The 23,902-nt window shown below is 36.5% G+C and overlaps 1 protein-coding gene across 1 annotated transcript; it reads right to left on the bottom strand.

Moving 5' to 3' along the window:
• Window positions 1-1,001: 1,001 nt before the first annotated feature.
• nol10 (nucleolar protein 10) lies at window positions 1,002-23,307 on the bottom strand. The gene is made up of 8 exons (XM_052580076.1): window positions 23,289-23,307; window positions 23,131-23,187; window positions 22,599-22,904; window positions 22,220-22,500; window positions 18,777-18,917; window positions 5,620-5,769; window positions 5,453-5,519; window positions 1,002-1,036 (listed from the first exon to the last, which is right to left on the bottom strand). The coding sequence occupies exons 1-8, from the start codon at window positions 23,305-23,307 to the stop codon at window positions 1,002-1,004; spliced, it is 1,056 nt and encodes a 351-aa protein (XP_052436036.1).
• Window positions 23,308-23,902: the final 595 nt, after the last annotated feature.

The raw sequence follows: 23,902 nt of genomic DNA, 5'->3' as shown, positions 1-23,902 counted from the left end.
AGTCAAAAATCAACAACACAGAATGCCCCAGAACATCTTTGGAACACAAATTAAGATTTTTAAAAATATTCTATACATTGAAAAAGCCCAAGTAGCTAACATTTTAAACAATAATCAACAATGTCTTAAAGATACTGAAGACACGATCACTTCACATGATGAACAGATTCAATAAAAGCTTTCACACACAAACACACATCATCAACACACATTCTAATATGGAAAATTAATCAACCGTAGAACAACAAAAAAAATCGGTTTTCCATATATGTGTGCTGCGTGTGCATTTATCAATAATTAGACATGCATAAAAAAAATAAGATATAAATTAAAAATGTATCAAATAAAACTTTATCATATGAAGCTATTGTGTGATCAGCGTTCAATGGTTTAATGGTCACTGTGTTAATGAATGATATGCATACTGATTCATGGGAAGGCGCAACAGTACAAACTTTGCCTGGATCTCATGTACATCTTGTTTAGTTTAAATGTATTTCTTGAATTTCTGCACCAGTGTTTTCAAAATGTGTTAAATGAGGGGAGTTTCAGTTACTACAACTTTTGCCAGTGACTCTAGTCCTGTTACATAACCCTGCTGAACCCCGTCTCTCCACGTCACATAATCCACTGCATCACATGCTGACGCCTGCATTCCTCCGCTGTTTTCCCATCCTCGACCCACTGAACTAGATCATTCTTTGAGTTTTAGCAGATCGACTGAGATCACTCAAGGACTCTCTGTGGTTCAAGGCCTTCAATCACACCTGTGTCTGACTGACGCAAATACTGGAGTGTTCTTGTAGTAAATAATAGCAGATGTATCTCAAACTTTGTACAAAACTTGTCATAACATGCTCCTCGGTGATAAAACTACAACTAGACCTGGACTGACAGCCATAAGATCATATATCAGATCAGGTTAATGTATAATATTATTTGTGGGTGACAAGCTTGTCATCATAGACAGTGCTCTCTCAGTCCTGAGCTCCTCTGAAAGGTTATCCAGGAAGGAACCTGACCAAGAGCCTAAAGACTGCAAGACACAAAACAGAGATAATGTGAGTGAATGGCAAATAAGGAGGATTCTTCTGAGGTAGATCATGAGCAGCTTCTCGAAACATGGCTGTTTACAGATGAATCTCATTAAAACTGTTTTGATAACTGGTCAGACTTCACAAAGAAATGGACCCGGAGGACCAAAACCATCATCAGAAACCCTTCACACCCAGGTCAAGTCAAGTCACCTAAATTTATATAGCGCTTTAAACAAAACTGATTGCGTCAAAGCAACTGAACAACATTAATTAGGAAAACAGTGTTTCAATAATGCAAAAGGACAGTTAAAGGCAGTTCATCATTGAATTCAGTGATGTCATCTCTGTTCAGTTTAAATAGTGTCTGTGCAATCATTTTCAATCAAGAAAAAACCTTGGGAGAAACAAGGCTCAGTTTGGGGGCCAGTTCTCCTCTGACCAGACGGAACCAGTAGTTCAATTCCAGGCTGCAGCAAAGTCAGATTGTGCAGAAGAATCATCTGTTTCCTGTGGTCTTGTCCTGGTGCTCCTCTGAGACAAGGTCTTTACAGGGGATCTGTATCTGGGGCTCTAGTTGTCCTGGTCTCCGCTGTCTTTCAGGGATGTAGAGGTCCTTTCTAGGTGCTGATCCACCATCTGGTCTGGATACGTACTGGATCCGGGCGACTGCAGTGACCCTCTGATCTGGACACAGACTGGATCTGGTGGCCACGGTGACCTCAGAATAATTGAGAAACAGACAAATATTAGCGTAGATGCCATTCTTCTAATGATGTAGAAAGTATGGTGTTATGTGAAGTGTTTCCGGTTCCGGTTTACCTAATTAATGCAGCCTAAAAATCCTTTGACAGATTTGGATATTAGAAGTATATTAGTGTGTTATGTGTAAGCCAGGTTAAAGAGATGGGTCTTTAATCTAGATTTAAACTGCAAGAGTGTGTCTGCCTCCTGAACAATGTTAGGTAGGTTATTCCAGAGTTTAGGCACCAAATAGGAAAAAGTTCTGCCACCCGCAGTTGTTTTGATATTCTAGCTATTATAAAATTGCCCGAGTTTTGAAATGCGGGGGATGTGGAGGATTATAATGTTACAAGAGCTCATTCAAATACTGAGGTGCAAAACCATTCAGGGCTTTATAAGTAATAAGCAATATTTTTAAATCTATAAGATGTTTGATAGGGAGCCAGTGCAGTGTGGACAGGACCGGGCTAATATGGTCATACTTCCTGGTTCTAGTAAGAACTCTTGCTGCTCTTGTTGATCATAAATGTTTTGATTAACATTTCTGCATTTTACATTGAGAGCATAGGCCGTAATTTAGATATATTTTTGAGATGGAAAAATGCAGTTTTACAAATGCTAGAAACGTGGCTTTCTAAGGAAAGATTGCGATCAAGTAGCACACCTAGGTTCCTAACTGATGACGAAGAATTGACAGAGCAACCATCCAGTGTTTTTAGGTCCTATAATTAACACCTCTGTTTTTTTTCAGAATTTAGCAGTAATAAATTATCATACATTTTCCATCTTCTGTTATCTGGGAAATGATACAGAACATTGTATGCCCCACACAACAGCAGATGCTCTATTAAAAACCCCACCCTCCACAGTGACCTAGAGACCTCAACCAGTTCCCCAAATACTGACGTTTACTGCAATCACGGTTACAGTGCAATATTTCACTGTGTAAAAGTCTGTTAATCGTTGTCAGGGTGTCAACTATACTACCTCAACACTTGTCACTTCCTGCTTAATTGCACATAATGTCTACATTTATGCATGTTTGTTGTCTTCGGTTAAGTGCCCTCTGTGTACTGTGTTGAATAGCGTACTGTGTATATTGTATATTGCATCGTACTGTACAGAATATTATGTATAACAGAAGTCTTTATGTATCAAGAAGGCACCTAGAGGTTGCTCCACCAGAGCTTCATTGTACAGTGACAATAAAGTTCATTCTAAGAAAGAAGTTACCCAGACGAAGGCTGTATTTATGCACCATTAAGACATTTTCATGTCAATTAAGCATATTGCCAGTTCATGTGAAAAAAAATGCATAATGTTAGTATCTGTTGAAACTGACATTATTCTAAGCTTATTAACAAATACCCAACAAAACCCCTCAAAGCTCTGTACTGCGAACCAAAAATGAATTCTTTGTTTATCAGTAAATTAATTATTTGATTACATTTTAAATACATTTTATGAATTCTTCTCATTAGACACTTGTAAATCAATTATCATTTTTATTTGTTTGTATTTCAAAAGGATAATGGAGTAGGTAAAGTTTTATGAATTAAACAGATTTCTAACAAATGTTTACATTAGACACTTTTATCCAAAGTGACTTACAGTGTATTAAGGATATACATTTAATATTTATTTTTTCACCAGTACGTGTGTTTCCTGGAAATGAACCCAACGACCTGTTGCGCTACTAACGCAATGCTCGACCACTGAGCCACAGAAACATAATATAACAGCAGGACTTTTCTTCACAAGATTCATTGAGTCTTGTTTGTTTGATGTCACAGCTTTCGTGAAGGACATATCGAATGATGTGTTTATTTTGTGAGATCTCTCGAGTGTGTTTGGTAATTGTGTGTGTGTGTGTACTCAACTCACAGTGTAAACTCCCTTATTGCCAAACACACAGTTATATCATGTGCAGGTCTAGAACAGAACTTAGTTTCTCAGAAATGTTTCAGCTGCCCTTAACTACTATTTCCCCATTGACTATAAACAGAAAACTTAGAAAGACAGAAAAAGGTGATGTTGGTAGGCGTATACAGGCGTGCCATGACTAATCAAGATAAGAGGAACAAAATGTGCTCAAAGCATTGGCTGCTTTTGCAGCATACTTGATAACACTCCATCTGGTACATACAGGGATGTAAAAGGTGTTCATTTTGGGATCTTCATTGGCAGTGAAGAGCATACCTGTAAACTGTATCACAGAACAGCAATTAGAAAAAAAAAAACACAACCCTCCAGGGACAAAAAGAAAACTCCCATATACAGCGAGTCAGCTGTTGGCAATGTCAAGCTCTGCCAACATTCAAGCTGTTTAAATATAATGTACTCCTAATAAACAAATGAACAATAATCAGTCTAACACAGAACTGAAATATTGTATTCTGGTCACTACCACACGAAGAATCAAGGCAGCATTTATTTTATAAAAATATTTTACGTCAGTTTGTAAAATATTATTATAATAAAAAAAATTACATTTGAATTTCAGCATCTAATGCATTGTTGTCATTAAATTACAATTTTCATTAATAGATGCTAAATATTTAAATGAAAGATTTTGTATAGGTAACATTAAAAGAAGTGCAATTACATGATGAAATCCAACATTTTTACATGCATTTCTATATTTTTATATTTTATAAATTGTTATTAAATTACTTTTTTACATTTAAAATAGCAATACAAATGAATGATGGTTAGTATAATTTGCACTAACATTCACATTTTCAGCATTGGCAGGATTTTTCATGTTTTGGAATTATGTTTATTGGATCAAAAATAACCGGGTCTATTGCAATATTTATTTTGTCAATAATACATGCTAAATCTAAAGTTACATTTCCAGCAGTGTTACTCACACGGTCTTTAAGAAATAATTCTAATATACTGATTTGCTGCTCAATAAATATTTCTGACTATTATTATGAGTGTTGGCTTCATCAAAGGACTGTGTGTTTGATTTGTTAATGACTGGCTGACTGCACATTATCACTTACATATGTGCACATTTTTCTTTTTGAAAACAAATAAAATATTTCAAATAATTTTTGATTTTCAAAAATGTTAAAAGAGCATGTTACGCTTCTTGATTATGCAGACTTGTATTTCTTATCATATTCCTTTAAATGTATTGTGGTTATTAAAAATACATGTTTATACTGAAAATAGTTTTACAGTTTACTGCACTAGTTATTCTTCTAATTATTTATGAGTTGTGTAATAAATTGGAAGTCTGGCCCATCACAGACTGTAACTTACTTCTGAGTAGCAAAAAGGTGGATATTACCTAATAAAATGACGGTTATATTTTTATTATATTAGTCTTTTGTTTTAAAGGGATTTCAATTAAGACACACTTCCTAAACCATGACTTGCAATTTTCTATTGTAAGAGACACATCCTACAGAGCATCTGAATGGGGCAAAAAATAAAAAATACAAATTTACACGCCCTGTGAGCAAGATGAGATCAATCGTTTTGGTCTGCTTTCCAGTAAGAAGGATTATCATTTCTAAATATGCTACAAAGTTTATGTTGGCATCTTTCAGAACGAATGCCATGGAATGCCACAAAACTCCAATTTGGATTTCAAGGGGTCAGTTAGAAATGAACTAGTAGCTTCTTGTGGTTAAACTTCAGATCTATTTGAGTGAACTAACCGGAGCCAGGGTAGAGACACACATCATTGATGTTGGCCTGCGGTTTGATGGAGGAAAATACTCTTCCCTGAAATTAAGAGATTAAAAAAGTTATGCATTTGACGTTTGTCTTTGAAGATTCATTGCCAGACGTCTGGATATAAAGTGCACCAGCAAAGATGACTTACATTGTCTTTATTCCACATCTTGATGATTTTGGAGTCGGCGGAGAGCACCAGGTCCAGATGGTTGTGGAAGTGAAGGGATATGATGGGCAGCCCATAGTAATAATCTGTGACCAGCAGAGGACGTGAAGAATGAAGACCATAGACGAGAACCTGGGGACACATCACAGCTTCAGGTCAAAAAGAGCACAGCAAATCTGAAGTTTTTATTGATTTGAAACTGAGGGATCTCCTCAGTGTGAGAAATTAAATGACCTGGTGTCCAGCGCCATGCCCAGAGAGCCATTAAACTTCAGTGCGCTGACGGACGGCAGACCTTCCACCCTTCAGACATGAGAAAAGCACAAGGTTGAGGTCATTCCTCATGTTCTTTGACTGATATGCAAACCCTAAAAGATCAACATGATCAAAACTTTGCTGAAAAACCTGAAGCACACAATCTACTACTACTACTACTACACTTTTTTCATCAAATAAAATGCCTTTTAGTATAAAAATAGTGTACCAGTGTCCATCTTCAACTTGTGCTTCACATGTCTTTTTGCTATGCTGACTTTTATAAAGCAAATGTAAGAATAACTTTTTTTGATATATATGAATCTCAAATATTATCATCAGGCTTTTGATGAATGTGTATTTGTTCATCTCTCGGTCTTCAATGTATTGCATTGTATTATATTTTTGATCATCAAACTATAACTATTTATTGGAGATATAAAGTGACAACTGATATGAGTCACATTACAAGCATCAGAATCGCATCTTACTTTTTGCGCATATATCAACATCTGCAACAAATTACATTTTTGCTCAGTTTAGGACTCTGAATCAAACTTTTCTTTGATATATCATACTATATGAGCCAAAATGTCCGATGCATTGGTTGATGTCACTCACACTCGCCGATTTCTCTCTGAAGACATGAGATCTTTACTATTCATACACATCTAATCAACTGTGATCCTTGTTTGGTTTATTAAGACGTGTCCAGCAGTATCTTGTAATGAAACATGTTATTTTGCATCTCAAACTATGATATAAATATATACTATTATAACAGCATTTTATATTCCTTTCTTCTGTATCTTGTTATATAATTGTGTCATTTGTGTCTCAATGCTGAAAATGGGGTGACAAGTAAGGGGTTAATACACACATAAATCTGCATTTTATTAAAATTTTTATACGATTTTAGTTTTTTATATTTTCTGTTTTCACTTTGATTTTAGTTGGTGTTTTAGTAATTTTGCTGTATGCCATTATATATATATATATATATATATATATATATATATATATATATATATATATATATATATATATATATATATATATTTGTTTTATCTATTAGTCTTAGTTTAAGTAGTTAAACTAACTGAATATAAGACCATGTTCCCTTGAACATGTTCCCTTGACATAAAGCTGAAATAAAATAAATGTTATTTTATTTTAAACAACAAAACTTTTTTTTCAGTTTTATGAACTATAAGAACCCTGGACTACATGCTATATCAGTCATTTTAAAAATGTATGCTCCACACAGCTACATTATGCTAAAAAAGCTTAAAACTTGAAATGGCAATCAGCAGCTTAAAATGTTTTTATATTTGATACTCTAGAAATGTTTTAAATGAAAGAAATGCTGTATTTTTCATTGCAAGTTATCTAATAGAAAATCAGTGATAACGTGCTTTAACTGCATCACTGTATAGACAAAACACTTCACCCAGGAGGTGTGTAGTCACCCTAGATGTGAGAAATAATGCTGTCTATCCCACAGGCACAGTCACAACAGTGAACCAGCGCCCTGTGCTGGAGAGATACTGACACTGCTTCTGTCTGTGAGGAGCTGAGGAACCGGTCTTCTTCAAGATGCAGACCTCTACAGCGTAAACACAACACATGCACTACACTTATTTGTCAGGAGTTAACAGGGTTTGCACAGCATTTTGTGTTTGATTGTAATCAGGACCAACTGTGATTGTTCTGAAGCAAAGAAAAATCTAAATGAATCACAGATGAAAGGTATATTCACACCAAGATTGAACTGAAAAAGCGCTTGGGTCATTCACACAAAGTGAGAAACAAGTCATACAAGTCACATTTTATTTGCTTTTCTGGTCACACCACAACACAATAACTATCAAACCTCTCTGCTGACTGAGTTTTTTAAAGTTTAAACTTAAGACCTGCACAAATAAAATAAATACCATCTTAAATTATGGGAGGCACTTCTGGTCTGGGGAAGTACTTTTAAAAAATACTGCAACAAAGCATTTCAAATCAGAAGATTGTGCTCTAGATAATCCTTATCCATCATTTTGGTATATTAATGTGACGTGATATAACAATGGTATATATATATATATATATACCATATACCATATATATATATATACACTGTTAAAAATATTCCATAAAATATACGTTAAATAACCGGCAGCTGTGGTTGCCAGAATTATACCATAAGAAATACGGTAAAACCGTTTTTGTTTTAACAGTTTTCTACCGTAAAAAATACAGTTACACTGTTGTAGGTTTAACGGTTTTACTTTATATTTACAGTTTAATATCATAATTTAACTGATATAATATTAATATGCGAACTTATTGAAGAACTGAAATCTGTTTTGTACCTTTGTATTACACTGGTAACCATCAAAAGAAGGTGGTGATGAGAGAGTCAGGTGGTGAAACAAAGCCCATCACAAGCAGCTTTTAAATATTAAGATTCATAGAAGGTGCACGGTGTCATTCACACAAGCACTAAAGACCATCATGGTGAGGCTCATTAAACTGAAATATACAATAAACATGAATTTAACAACATTTTATGTAACATACAAACCTAATAAACATAACAGATGAGAAAAAATTAAGAAGAAACATAGTTTTTTCAAAGAAAAAACATCAAATTCAAACAAAATTTGAAATGCAACGCAGAGAATTCTGGGAACGTAAGTTTACGGTTTTTCCTTGTAAAGTTTACAGGAAATTACCGTTAACCAGTAAACGGGTTTGTACTGTAGCATTTTCACAGTTCTTTACCGTTAAAATCACAGTCATTTTTTACAGTGATATATATATATATATATATATATATATATATATATATATATATATATATATATATATAAAACGATGCAAACCCATAACTCCTTCAAAAACAGCTAGAAGCCTTGGAGTTATGATTGATGATCAGCTGACTTTCTCAGACCACATTGCTAAAACTGTCCGATCCTGCAGATTTGCTTATACAAAATCAAGATCATGCTGCACAACTCCTTGTTCAAGCTCTTGTTCTGTCCAGGCTGGACTCTTGGCAGGTCTTCCAGCCAATTCTATCAAACCTTTACAATTAATTCAGAACGCGGCAGCAAGATTAATTTTTAATGAACCAAAAAGAATACACGTCACACCTGTGTTTATCAATTTGCACTGGCTTCCAATAGCTGCTCGCATAAAATTCAAGTCATTGATGTTTGCCTACAAAACTACCACTGGCTCTGCACCCATTTACCTAAATTTGTTACTTCAGACTTATGTGCCTCTAGAAGCTTGCGTTCTGCAAGTGAACGTCGCTTGATTGTGCCATCCCAAAGAAGCACAAAGTCACTTTTACGGGCTTTTAAATTAAATGTTCCCTTCTGGTGGAATGAACTGCCCAACTCAATCCGAGCAGCTGAGTCCTTAGCCATCTTCAAGAATCGGCTTAAAACACATCTCTTCCATCTTTATTTGACCTTTAACTTTAACACTCACTATTCTAATTCTATTCTTAGAAAAATCTAACTACCTTTCTAATCTTTTTGTATTCTATTTTCTTTTCATTTATTATGCTTATGTGTGTGTGTGTGTGTGTGTAGCGACCTCTAACTAGATTGCTCTATTCTTTTATTTTTTGTATTCTATCTGTTTTCTTTTTATTATATAATATTAGTTAAAATCCCATGCTACGTGTACCGTGTTAACCTAACTGAGACTTGTTATAGCACTTATATATCATTGCTCTTTTTGTTGTTTTTGATAGCTTCCACTGTCTTCATCTGTAAGTCGCTTTGGATAAAAGCGTCTGCTAAATGAATAAATGTAATGTAAATGTAATATATATATATATCAAAATATAATTCAGTCTAATTTGATGTAACTTCAGGAAAAAAAAAAAAGAAATAGAAAATGTCTGTACTATATAAGGCCATAGAAATATGACTTAATAATAATGAATAAAAAAAGTTTTATCACTGGAGAACACAATAGTTTCACAATACAAATAAAACTTAGTAAAATTTTTTACTTATGCACATAATTCATATTACATTAATATTACAACAACAAAAAGTATATTTCACTAAATTAAAGGGTGTTACAAATTTTATTCAATTATTTCCTAAATTAATTAGAAAAAAAAAATATATATAACGTTGTTGTGTCTTCATCTAAACTGGAGTCAAAGATCTGGCTAAAGGTGACAGGTAAAGAGTCAGATTTGACCTCCGGAAGAGATTTACCATGACTCACGTTATTAACACTGGAGACTTGCATCTCTACAGCGCCCAGACAGAGCTTTCAACCATAATGCACAAAATCGTGTCAAAGTTGAAGTACAAATGCTAGCTGGTGTTGTGCCGATAAATGTGCCCAGGGGTCACTGTTCAGTAAGTGAATGATGAGCTTCGGAAGAGCTGAGCGGTGCTGTACAATTTATTACACTCTAAACAATGCTGGGTTGTTTTTCAACCCAAATACTACGTTGAGATCACTGGGTAGGACGTTGGGTTAAAACCTATGGTGGCCATGCCCTTAATTGTGAAGAACTTTAAGGCTTTATATAATTTAAACGGATGAGTTCAGAAAAAGTTCACCCCCCTCACAGTTGTAATGAAAGGTAAAATTAGCTATATGGACCAAACTATTTTTTTTCACCAGGCTGTAAACGTTTTTTTTTTTTTGGCCAAAACAAAATCTCCTGATAGATGGCTTCCTTTTGGAGCCAGCCTCAAGCGGCTAGTTGATGAATAACAGTTTTAGTCACTTTCATGTTGGCTTCACTAGAGAGAGCAGGAGGTTACCGCTTTTCTTTTACTGTCTATGGTTACCGCTCGCTTCGGAGGACGCCAGTGTGAGTAGACGCCATTTTCTCAGCGTGAAAGAAGCGAGAAGTGAGTGAAAGACATTATATGGTAAGTAAAGATTCAAAATGTAAAGTTATAATTCATTGTTTATTTCCGGGAGTATTTTGAGGTTTCATGTAAGGCGGAAATAAAATAGTTTATATTATAAAATACACAGACGCGGTTCTCGCCTCAGAAATGGAGTAGTCAGCTGCAAATATGTCTTGACCCCAAAAATATTCTAACAAAGGTTTCTCAGTGGTTTACAGTAGTATCAAATGTACTTAAAAACATACTAAAAATTTACCAAAGTTTGACTCCAAGAAATGCCCCATTTTCAAAATGGCAGCCTCCAGGTCTATAAAATGACCATTACTCCTTTGTATGCCTCCAAGACCAGAAATATTGGTGCCTTATACATGTTTTGGCCAGTTAATTTTCTAATTAGCATATTTGCATTATAGATAAGTGATTACAAGTACAATTATATATTAAAGCAATTGATTACAAGCATATTTATGGGAAAATAAGTACAATTTCCCTTAAGTACAGGTACATGTAAAAACATTTGAATATCATGGAAAAGTTTTTTTTTTTTTTTTTTTTGTAATTTAATCTTTTAATTTTTTATATTCTAGATTCATTGCACACAAACTGAAATATTTAAAGAGTTTTTTTGTTTGAGTTCTGATGGTTACGACTTACAGCTTCAGTATCTCAAATTTTTTAAATATTTTCTCAAAGATCAATCAAAAAAAGATTTACAAAACAGAAATGTTCAAGATCTCCAAAGTAGGTTTAATTATGCACTCAATACTTGGTTGGGGCTCCTTTTGCAATTACTGTCTGTGGTACTGCAGGTTGCTTTGATAGCAGCCTTCAGCTCCTCTGTATTGTTTGTCAGAGGTTACTTATCTTCTTCTTCACAATAGCCCATAGATTTTCTGTGAGGTTCAGGTCAGGTGAGTTGGCTGGCCAATCAAGTACAGTAGTATCATGGTCAGCAAACTACTTGGAAGTGGTTTTGGCACTGTGGGTTGGTGTTAAATTCATGCTGCAAAATTAAACAGCATCTCCATTAAGCTTGTCAGCAGATGGAAGCATAAAGTGCTCCAAAATCTCTTGATAGATGGCTGCATTGACTTTTGGACTTGATAAAACACAATGAATGGACCAACTCCAACAGACGTCACAGCAACCCAAATCATCTCGGACTTCAGAAACTTCACACTGGACTTTAGATTCTGTGCCTCTCCAAGTTTTCCTCCAGACTCCAGACCTTGATTTCCAAATGAAATGCTAAATTTACTTTCATCTGAAAAGAGGACTGTGGACCACTGAGCAACAGTCCAGTTCTTTTTCTCCTTACTCCAGGTTAAATGCTTCTGATGTTTTTATCTGGTTCAGGAGTGGCTTGATTCTATGAATGTAACAACTGTAGCTCTTTTCCTGAAGACGTCTGTGTGTGGTGACTTTAGATGCTCTGACTCTAGCTTCAGTTCACTCCCTGTGAAGGTCTCTCTTCCAAGTTCTTGTGCACCTTTTCCTACCACACTTTTTCCTTCCTGTCAACTTTCTATAAATATATTTTGATACAGCACTCTGTGAACTGCCAGCCCTTTCAGCAATGACCTTCTGTGGCTGACATTGTCTTCCTGACGATTGTCTTCTTGACAACTGTCAGGTAACTAGTTTTTCCCATAATTGTGGATGCATGCTCTGAACTAGCCCAGGAGGTACCCAGTATTTATACTCATTATTAATAAAACGAATCAAGCTCAAAATGTAATATTCAAATTTTTTGAGATACAGATTTTTTATTTATTTTCCTAAGCTGTAAGTCGTAACAAACAGAATTAAAACAAAAAACTCTTGAAATATTTCTGTTTGTGTGAAATGAATCTAAAATATACAAAAGTTTACTTTTTTGAATTAAAGTACAAAAAATAAAGAACTTTTCTTTTTTAAGTAGTCAAGGATGAATTTTGTTTGAGCAAAATGATATACACTTGTGCTGCAAACAACATTTCAATGAGTCAAGCAATATCAAATGTCAGTATTCTCTTCTACCATCTTCTGAATTGCTGAAAATGGTGAATTTAGTATTGTTGGGTTTAGTATAATGCCACCTTTATACTCAAAAACATCTATAGAGGATGCATTACATATGTATTACCCTATTCACATTGAAATGAGTGACCATTTTAGAGGGTTTACGCACAGGACTCTGTTCGGGCTAATACAGGGTTGTTTATGATCAAACTTTTGGGTGCAATAACTTTTACATTAGAGAGAATAAAGGGTGGGTTGTCTCCAACAATTTGATTGATGAGGGTCATAAAAGCCATCTGTTCTGGACACCTGTTTGTACACCCCCCTCCCCTCCCTGTACACCCCGGTGACCTAGATATGAACTTATGAACCTAAGATGAACTTACGAACCTAAGAAGGAATTTCGGTGAAGGAGGGTGAAAATGTGTTGGGATCTATGTGCTTTTTTTTTGTTAAACTCTGAAAAGGGCGAAATCATGAAAATGGTATAAGGGGATTTTTTATTAAGGTTTTAAGTACACAGTGCATTACAAGAAAAAGCTTATAAACACATACGAGATGGAAACGATGTAATGCTCGTTTTTGTAGTTGGAAAAGTGTAAAACGTTGTTAAAGTTGTAACAAATTTAAGAAAACTATTGGTTATTTATCTAAAACAACTAAACAAGTCAAAACTATCAGATGTGTTTTCGTTAAGCAACACGTGAAAAAGATGTGAGAGCTTGTAAAAATTTAAAAAGGTGTTTTGTTACCAGCTAGAAAAGAAAGCATTTATCACTTATACCTTACCTCAAACTAAAAAAGAAACAAATTTAAAGCGACGATACAAACCAGAAAACATGTCGTTTGTCATAATGTGAGAAAAAGTTCAAACAAAAGAAAAAAGATGGAAGGCATTACGCGGATCTAAAATAAAATCCATCAGACAAGAAACTTGTCAAATCTATGTTGTACTTTACCACTAACTACAACTTTAAAAATCGAGAGTGTTACTGACAGAGAGTTAGACGAAAGAAAAAAAGATCCCACAGCAAAGTGTCAAGGCATCTCCGTTGAGCGATCCTGAGAGCATCGCAGACACACTTAGAATGAGGCTCGGGGAATGCTCCGGAAAAAACCACGCCTCCAGCGCTAGAGACTGCCCCACTGTAGGCGTGATAGCAGCGTCAATTTGGGTGTAACAAGTGTTTAAAAAGAGGATTTTGTCGAAGCAAATTTATCCGTACCTAGTGGTAAAATACGAAAGGTGTTTTTTGTGAATTGAAAAATTGGACAGCTATTCTGTAACAATGGCTACGACATCATCACCTAAAACTCCTGAGAAGAGTCTCGAGTTAGATATGGAACAGCTAATGATGGCCCCGAGGAAGGTAAAACATGGCCCTTGTCTGGCCAATTTCCTCCACGAACCTTTGGACAATGTTAAGCGTGAGTTTCATCTATCCGGCAATCGTATCTGTAGTTACGATTTTGACAAGTAGTTCCCCATGACACAGACGTCCATTGAAAAAAATACTTACGTCGAAATACCACCTCTATCCGCAATAACCGATTCATCACCGTTAGAATTTTTTATCGCTGGCACGGGAGAGGATTATTTGGATCTTAATAACACTCTTTTATACACTAGACTTAAAATAACCGGACCCGAAGGTTCTAATATACCAGATGGATCACCTGTCGGTTTAATAAACTATCCGGGAGCATGTATATTCTCACAGGTGGATGTCTCTCTGGGGGATCGTCTGATAACCCAGAGTTCCAGTACCTACCCCTACAGATGTTTGATTGAAGCTCTGATTAATTTTGGAACAGACACACTCGAAAGTGTCTTTTCAGCCGGTTTGTTCTACAAAGATACACCGGGGCACATGGATGCTACGGACCCCGCTGGAGAAAATACGGGGTTAATGAAGAGAGCTGCATTTACCAATGCTAGTAATGTGATAGAATTACTAGCACCCATTCATAGTGACATTTTCTTTCAAGAAAAATTAATGTTGAACGGTGTAGATATAAAAATAAGAATGACAAGAGCTAAAGATGAGTTCTGTCTAATGCGCGATGACGCAGTTGCTTATAGACTCAATATTGTGTCAGCATCTCTTTTTGTCAAAAAGGTTACTGTTTCACCAGGCGTCTGGTTGGGGCATGCTCAGGCGCTTCTAGGTACTACTGCTAAATACCCCATATGAGAGCGGATCAGCAGTTAGGGACTTTTATCAACTCGTGACGGCTACCGGAAGACATCTTAAAAATCGACCTCTTGTAATAGATCGTCAGGATTTTCTAAACGGATACACGCTCTACGCGTTTAATTTGACCCCTGATGAAGATTGTTCGAATCATGTTTCACTAATTAAATCGGGTAATATTAGACTAGAAGCACGATTCAGACAACCTCTCAGACAATCCATAACAATTATCGTATATGCGATTTTTGATTCAATTGTTGAAATATCCAACCGAAGACAGGTGTTAGTGGATTATTACTGAGGAGGAAGGAAGGAAAATGAATACGGTACAACTAACGTCTGTTATGGAAAAGATTGATCACAATACAAGTTTTTTAGGAGTGCTCCCCAGCGATTATCTACCCAAAGTGACCATAAAGAAAACCCCGTCTATGCTTATTTTTAACTCTGACCCCTCCACAAAACCGGGGTTGCATTGGTTAGCAATTTACATAACCGAGGATGGCGTGAGCTGCTTTTTTGATACCTTTGGAGGATCTCCAAAAGACCCTCGTTTTCCAAAGACTGTACAAACCTTTTTAAAAAACAACTCTATCTGTGTACAATACTCTAACAAACAGGTTCAAGACTTCACATCCGATACTTGCGGACAACATTGTGTGTTTTTTCTGTATCACATGTCAAAGGGTTATGATTATGAAAACGTTGTTAAACTGTACCATGATGATCTGATTAAAAATGATAATATGGTTGCACGATTTGTAAAGAGAATGAAACCTTCTCTCTGCCATACATTTAATTGTATTAACTGTGTACAAAATTGTAAAAGGTGCCTTTAGTGCGTCTAGAACTGTGTTATTATTTTATGTTTAATAAATAAAAATGGTATGTAATCTTGAATGTCAATAATATGTTTGCACTGTATAAATAAAGACAACGTATAGACAGACCTCTTTTTTTATCTTTTTTTATTAACATCAAAAACTTAATACATAACACAACGCAATTATTTCAAAAACATATTTACACATACACAAAAATAAATAAAAATTAAAAAGATAACCAGTCAGTAGTATCAAGCGAAGGTGAATTAAACAACTGTCCAACAGCGGTAGTAGATTGTGTCATAGTCTTTGACGTGTGCTTTTTACGACAGCCTTTTTTCATGGGGTTAGGCGATTTCCTTTTAAGGGTTTCAACCGTGCGTTTAACCTGCGGATTTGTGATAGCGGAAAATGGCATATTTAAAGTTGCAAAAGCATCCAGAAATTCATCCCAACCGCGCGGTCTGTATTCATCACGGAACGTGTGAGGTGCCGTTATACTTTTAACCAAATCCAACATGTGTGAACCTACAATTACATTCCCTTTATATACAAACTCCCCAGAATTTGTCCATGAAGACACTTGTTTGGCATTAGACATTTTATTCAGAATGAGTTTGATGTTTTTTAAACTTCTTTGCGGCACATTGTTTAAGATTTCATTGACAAGCTGATCCTCGCCTTCATCATCATCATCATGCGACGGTGCAGCACCAGGTGCACTAACAGGTGCAGTGGCAGATGCAGTAGCAGGTGTATTAGCAGGTTCATCGGGATGAATAGCGTCCGTTTTCGGTAGTGAAAGAGTTAAAGTACTGCTTTCCAAATCACCTTGTTTTACTATAGTTAAAAACCTCTGTAAGACGCTGGAATAAAGTTTAGCCTTCCCATGCGAATATAAATCGCTCCTCTGCAATACGTTTCGTATAGCCGCATCTAAATCGTTCTCCACAGTTTGTTGAATTGTCTCACGAGCACCTGCAGTCCTTAATTTATTCATCTGATTCTGAGGGATTAGGTAACGTTTTTCGGCATATTCCATTTCTAATGCTGTCTGGAGGTTATTAAACTAGTGATAAATGGTATTGCCACACTTAACAGAGGTACAAGAAAACCGCCTCGTTGATTAATCAACCGCTTTTTACTTTTGATGTTAATCTTTTTACTAGCAGCGTATTTGATCTCCTGTTTTTTCTTTTTTAACCTCCGGAACTGGTTGGTGTTTAGAGGTATGTTGCCGTGAAGAACATTAAGAGCTATCTCACACAGGGATAGAATCAGCTGATCTGACGCTGACTGTAAAATAACACGACGTTGTCTCAGTGAAGCCTTATATAATAGTTTTAAAAGAGGTAAGTTTTTACACAGCCTATCACTCATTTTCTTTTCTGCACATACACCACCTGTTGATCTGAAAACAAATCTGATCTGAGACGAAAACGCTCCGGTGTTTTAGCTTTAAAGTCAATCAAAAGGAATCCGTAAGGTTGATGGGTAGCATCCTTATAACACTCCATAAAGAATTTTGTGTTTCCTGGGTAAATCTGTCGTCCTAAAGTCATTATTTGCATCGAGTCTCTCGGACTCTTGTACAAAATAAGATAGTGAGTATTGAGGGCGATAGTCCTACTGGTTTTACCGTGAAAAAACAGATTCTGGGTTATCAATATGATAGAAAATGGTATATGATGCACGTATTGTGTGAAAGCTCGCGAGAGTTCAGCGTTTGAAAATGCTTCGCACATCAGATCGTCACATATGATAAGTACATTGACATTGGGCTTTATTAAAGCTTCATCGGTTAAAGACTTTGGAATACCTTCAATAAATTTGATATCATACAATGACAACAGTTATCATACAAAGGTTGCCAACAACTGTATAAAAATACAATACTGTCAATTTTTACATTGATCAACTTGTATGCATTACGCAATAAATTCTTTACAAAAACAGTCTTTCCGCTTCCTGACGGGCCGGACACCAAGACACGAAAGTCAAAATCCTCTTCAACATACACATTTTGTGCGTTAGAAATACCCTTAGTAGCCATAAGGAAGTGTGGTGTAATCAGGAAGTAGCACACGTTTGTCATAAACCACTTTGAATCTTTTCAATACTGCTGTATTATGCAAAGTGAACTTCTTTTTATTCCGCACAATGGTCTCTGTGCGCATGAGCAGGTGGCTAGTGTCACGTGATGTTACATAACCCTGTATCAGACATATCATGCTTTCTAGAGTTACAATTTTCGCATTAGCAGAATGCAGCGTGACCCCTTTAGCTTTAAGAGTTACTTAATTTTTTGTGGTTTTAAAGGAGTAGGTCTTCGGTCCCATTGACGCGAAAGTACTTATGAAATCTCCATCATCAAGTTCATCCGTCAACTCACCAAGATATGCACCTGTTTTAGGCATCCAATCTCCATCTTTCGATACAAAGATAACGCTGTCTGTATCTACATAAAAAACACGGGGCCCTAACTGATCTATGAGCTCATATAACTCCAGACGGCCGTAAGCCGTGGTAAATGCTGCGATGAATACATTAACATCACTCGCGGGGGCGGGGTCTTCATTGGCATAGCACCATTGAACTAAAGCCACACTGTCCCACACGAATGAGAAGTGTTTAATGACGCGTCCGTTTCCAAATCTATAGCTGGCGAAATCTTCAGGGTCTGTTAAAAGCTCCGCTGTAGCTTGATTACACCTAAGACCGAATCTACCCCAAAGCGAATTCAATAAATATTTATTTATAGATCTGCGTGCGGGGTTAAGTGCTATTTTGTCAAGGTCGAGCTGAACTCCCTCCTTCTCAAAATAATCTCTGACGTAAGACTCCTTTTCATCATCTGTCACTACCTGTGATGGAAATCCTGAAGCCTCTTGTTTGAATTTGAGAAACGTCTTAACATAACCGCTGAATAAAGTGTCTCATGTCTGCGGAAAATGCCAGACTTCCTCAATTCTGACTACCGAATAACCTTTATCAATAGCCCTGGAGAGCTCGACAGAGGTCCAAACTCCTGAAATGATTCTTTCGTCATCACTGTGCTGACACTGACCCTGATACTGCGTCTCAGCACAGGTGCGACACAGCGCAAATAGTAGTTTCCCCTGAGAGGATTTTGCAGGTAATATTGGATGCAGTAGTTTACGTGGGGGCAGTACATTGCATTTAATGAGACCGAAATAAGATTTGACCGGATCAAAATCTTTTAAAATGATCTCAGGATGTCCGATAGGGTAGGTTTTTACACTTTGAGATTGTAGGTATTACGCAAAACGTTCATCTTATTGTCAGATTGTCTTCTGAGCAGGCCAAAAGGTTTTTTTGACACAGGATTCAAATCGTTAAGATTAAAACGACAACAATGTCCGTGCCAGAAACATCCCAGAAATTCCAAAGCTATTTTATCTCCATTATCAGCCTCATAATAGCCGTCCACATGATACGGTCCAAATTTGGCTTCGCCATAATTTAAAGCATGATGAACATCGACGTTTCTGCTTGCTTTAATGTATTCCAACCATTGTATGGAAGGGTTTGAGTAAGCTTTGTACTGATTGATGTAAGCATTTTTGTGCGTTAAGGCAATTGTGTCTTTGGTTAAAAAAAGCGTTTTGAACACTTTCATAGCACAGCCGGCTAATGTTATACATCCGAAAGGATCTACGTTGGTACATTCTATAAACTCTTTTCTGTATTTCATACAGCCTTCACGTAGCAAAACAACGTCATTCTTACAGTACAATGCTAGTTGCTTTTTGAAGTCAAACACCTCTGCTGCTACACCCTCGTACCACGAATCAAATTTCACACGTTCAGCGTCAGACATCGTCTGATATCCGTAATAATCTTTTGACGGATACGGACCGATATAGTTTGCGTTCTGCAAGCGATTAAAATGATGCGGAAAGTATCCTTTTTCGCTGGTGTTTAAGTTTAAAGCAGAGGTCATTTTTGACAATTTCATGGGCAAGAAGCTATAGCTGTCGATGTATCTCTGTTTAAAGGTTTGGTCATACATGTAAACAAGTCTACAGCCTTGGAGTATGATTTTTGGTGTTAGTCCCTGACTAGTAAAATACTCTAGCAGTATAAAAGAGTCGAAACCTGAAGAATTGTGTGCGATAAATGTGAAACCCTCAAATTTCCGTCGTCTGAAATGCTTGACCATCTGATCCACACAATCTGCGCCTTCCGCCGAAAACTCATCCCCAGCTTGTGTTAATGCACAAACATAATTTGCCTTATGACGACCGTCTTCATACATCGTCTCAAAGTCAAAATAAATATAGTCTTGGCTATGTTCTCTAGGCTTGGCTGGCTGAATCTAGCAAAAGTGCTGATCTTCACCCATGAGAAGTTTGGCGCAGTGCGCACATCTGGATGGGGCACATTTGTGCGTTAATAGCTTATCACCGGACCATTTTGTTCTGTACTGTCTGCAACATTTATCACAGTATTTTATGCTATCGCACTGAGACTTTGAACCATCACTTTGTGTTTGTTTATGCATTTCATAACAGAAATCAGATCTGCAGTATCTCAAACAATCATCGCATTGCACCGATTTCTTGGGATGCGTGTAGCAAGACATGTTCATGCATACGTTACATGTAAATTTGCAATAATGTAGACTACGATCACTAAACCCTTGATAGCAGTATTCACAAACATACGAGTAACCTAAGAAACCTTTCAGATTTTTTATCCCATAAAAATGTTCTTCATGCAGGTACAAATGCAACGTTTTGTGATGCGACTCATCCATGTTTTTATACACTTCTAATTTACCTGAACCTGATCTGTGAAAGATAACTATTTTCAAGTCTAGAAAGGCTTCAAATTTAGAAACATCATGCAACGCAATTTTATCTTGTGGATCGTAACCCAGATCGGCATGTATATTTCTGGCTAAAGTCATCAATTCAGCGTCTGTACACTGAGGATTTAGAAAGTGTGCTATGCACATGCTAAAACACTTATTGTCTGTGACATTTTTGGGGGCAAACAAATGTATTCTATTTTTCTGTATGACCTGGTTATGTGCCAGATCTGCCAACTTCCTACGCGCACCAACACCACCTTGTTTGTTTCGCGCTACAGAGACACATAACTCTAAAGCCGTATTGCTTTGAACGGTTCGTTCGATTTGGTCTACAAATACATTAACGTCATGATTGTTATCAGGCGTTAGAACGGCATTAATGTCAGCGGGCAGACTTGCACCTTGCAGGGAGATGTTAAAAAAAAACCCATCGCCAGCTAATAATCTGGAAAGCGTAACAATCTCGTTTAAAATATCATGTAAAAATATATTGTATGCTGCAAAATCATCTGTCGCTATTTCACGAAAATTTAAAGTTCTGCAAATTTCTAAACTATTAAATCGAGGTCTTGGGACAATCGTAAAATCACCCACACTACCTCCTTCTCTCACTAGTCTATCTATGTAATGCTGACTGAGACCCATATCTGGAGCTGTGGGATCATAACCTGAGGGTTCGTTATTAGAAGGTCCTGCACCGACCTGATCATCGCTGTCTACAGCGGCACCCAACCATTCGTGTTGTTCGTCTATAAGTTTGTGTAATCTATCTATCATGTTAAGAGGATTAGGCGGTAACATTTGTAAATGATTGTTAATAATTTCGTGTAACTACTGTGTATTGTTTTGAAAATCATATCTGGGCCTTAATGGTCTCTGATCATCTCCTGAAGTGTGGGTATGTAAATCATCGTCACATCTTTTACTACTCATTTTGAATTATTATTTTATTTATTTTAAATCGAAAACACACCTTTTTTTTTTTTTAAAGACAAGCGTGCAAACTCCTGAAAACACCAACTCCGGTTCACAATGCGATATAGATGACCAAACAGAAACATACAGCAGTTATAAATTCAAAACCACATATTTTCTCCACAAGTAAAACAACACCTAATGTGGGAAACAATAACATGCAATATGGTATAAATCAATGACACAGGCAATATTAATAAATGAAAGAAACTAATGGTATTTCACTACCAAAAACAAAAACAATAATACATGTAAGAAATAACAAACAATATATATATATTTTTTTTTTCAAGCCAAAATTTTGTACAAATTAATAATACTAAAAAACAACAAGACAATACATATCAAGGATGATCACGCTGGTACAAATCTGATAACATTCTTTGCATTAGATTTAAACGTTCAGTGATCAGAGTAAGAGCATTAACAATCAAATTTTGTTCAACTTGTACCTGATGGATTTCTCCCGGTACCCCGTTCATGCGCTGTTGAAACTGGCAAAAATTCACCATATAGCTGTTTGTGACAACTTCTCCAAAATTCGGCCGCGTGACGTAAGGATTCATTGAGCTGTTGTTGGCATTCGATGATGTTCCTCAAAATCGCTACCACATCACTTTGAGCATTACCCACGATCTCTTCTGCACCCCGATAGGACAATGCTTGACCGCTCAAATCGAAAAGTGTGCCAAACCGTCGATTAACATGGTGAAGCATATCATAATCAAGCCTTCTATTTAAATCATGTTCACGGAACAGCTCTTGAGGGTCTTCGTTAGGCAGTTCTTCCGTCTCCTCCTCGCTTGCCGAATCGCTAAAAGACGCACGATCCCACGCGCTCACCATAGAATCGCTCCACGCTGTTAGACCACCTTCATCATATCGTTGCTCTGTAAATGTAAATAAAGGTTTTTTTATTATTATTTATTTTGCAGAATAAAACGCAAAACATAAAACGTCAAAACAATTTTTCTGCTTTAATACATACCGTTATTCTCCGAACTCCTTAAACGACTGGTGCTTGGTACATCGTCCGTTCCCCACTCCGGTAACCTCAAACGTTTCACCCCCTTACCCTCCGAATGTCGGGGTCTACACGTAACGCTAACTTCGGTGCGAACGCTTGAGACATCTGGGAGATTGTGACAACCTCCCTCGGGAGCCGGAGCATCGGCAGAGGCAGGATTTGTGACGTGTCCTATGGCGTGTTGTGATTCGGTGCTAATTTCAACCTCTTGCGCAGCGTTTTCTGGCGGGAATATCAACTCCTGATTGTTGACATCAGCTTGTTCGTCTGTCAAAAACAAAAAACAAAAAAAACATTTCATTATTATTCTGGCAAGCATGTTATGGGAACCTTCATTTTTAACTTATTGAGAAAAAGGCTTACCGTTATTAACAGCTCCGGGTTCATCACAAGCAAACAACACGTTCTCATCAACTATAAGAATGATAGCAACGTTATTGACGTTATTATTATTAGACATTGAATTAATAAAATAAAATTGGAAAATACTTACATAACTCTTCAAGGATCTGATCCAAACCTTCATCGAAGTCCTGATTCTCAAAACCGCCTAGAAACCAACCACGATACGTTACACAAATATTCACTTTAAAATATATTTAAATCATTTGTATAAAAATAAAATGAATAAAATAAAAATAAAAAACTCACCCTGGTAGTTGTCTGCCATTGTTTCGTTATTGTTGGATTGTGACGTAGCACGGCTTGAAGATAATTTGCAGGTAATCAGTATGACAAAACTTTTAGTTTTTAAAGCCTGTGTTTCCCGTGTAGGCGTCTCTTGAGAACGCCTCTAAAATATAATAAACTTCAGTAGAGGAGACCCTAATAACATAAATCTTTAATACTCATACACGTTGATTTATTTATGCCTATATGGTTTTACAACTTGACTGAATGTATCTGTTACTGGCCTGATCTGTACCAGACACCGTCTGATCTTCATCACATATCCTGGTGTGTAAAGACGCCCTTTCATCTCGACGGGAGTAGAAACGGCATTAACTTCATTTGTTTGAAATGCAAAGATTTTTAACAAACCCAAAATCAATGCTTTGATATCTGTGTAGCGTTTCTCTCGTAAAGTATTGCGAAGCGTTTGCGTTTAAAAGTTATTTCAACTTACATTGGAAATCAAAGATCTTAATAAGTCAAAGTCTTAAATTAAAATCTCATAAGTGTGTGTGTGTGTGTGTGTGTGTGTGTGTTGACCCCCTGCATTGATGCTTGAAAATAAATGTAATTACAATAAATTTGAATCGTCC

This window comes from Carassius gibelio, chromosome B17 (genome assembly GCF_023724105.1).
Source record: "Carassius gibelio isolate Cgi1373 ecotype wild population from Czech Republic chromosome B17, carGib1.2-hapl.c, whole genome shotgun sequence".
NCBI lineage: Eukaryota > Metazoa > Chordata > Actinopteri > Cypriniformes > Cyprinidae > Carassius > Carassius gibelio.
This window is presented reverse-complemented; position numbering and strand designations above follow the sequence as displayed.

What these genes read in the sequence shown, in the direction of transcription:
- nol10 (XM_052580076.1), bottom strand. An exon ending in CTATTGATAAAGGTTATTCG is followed by an intron (nt 5,770 to 18,776) that starts GTAGTCAGAATT and finishes ATGTGTCCCCAG; the next exon opens with GTTCTCGTCTATGGTCTTCA. An exon ending in GTGTCTCTACCCTGGCTCCG is followed by an intron (nt 1,037 to 5,452) that starts GTTAGTTCACTC and finishes TGTGTCTTGCAG; the next exon opens with TCTTTAGGCTCTTGGTCAGG.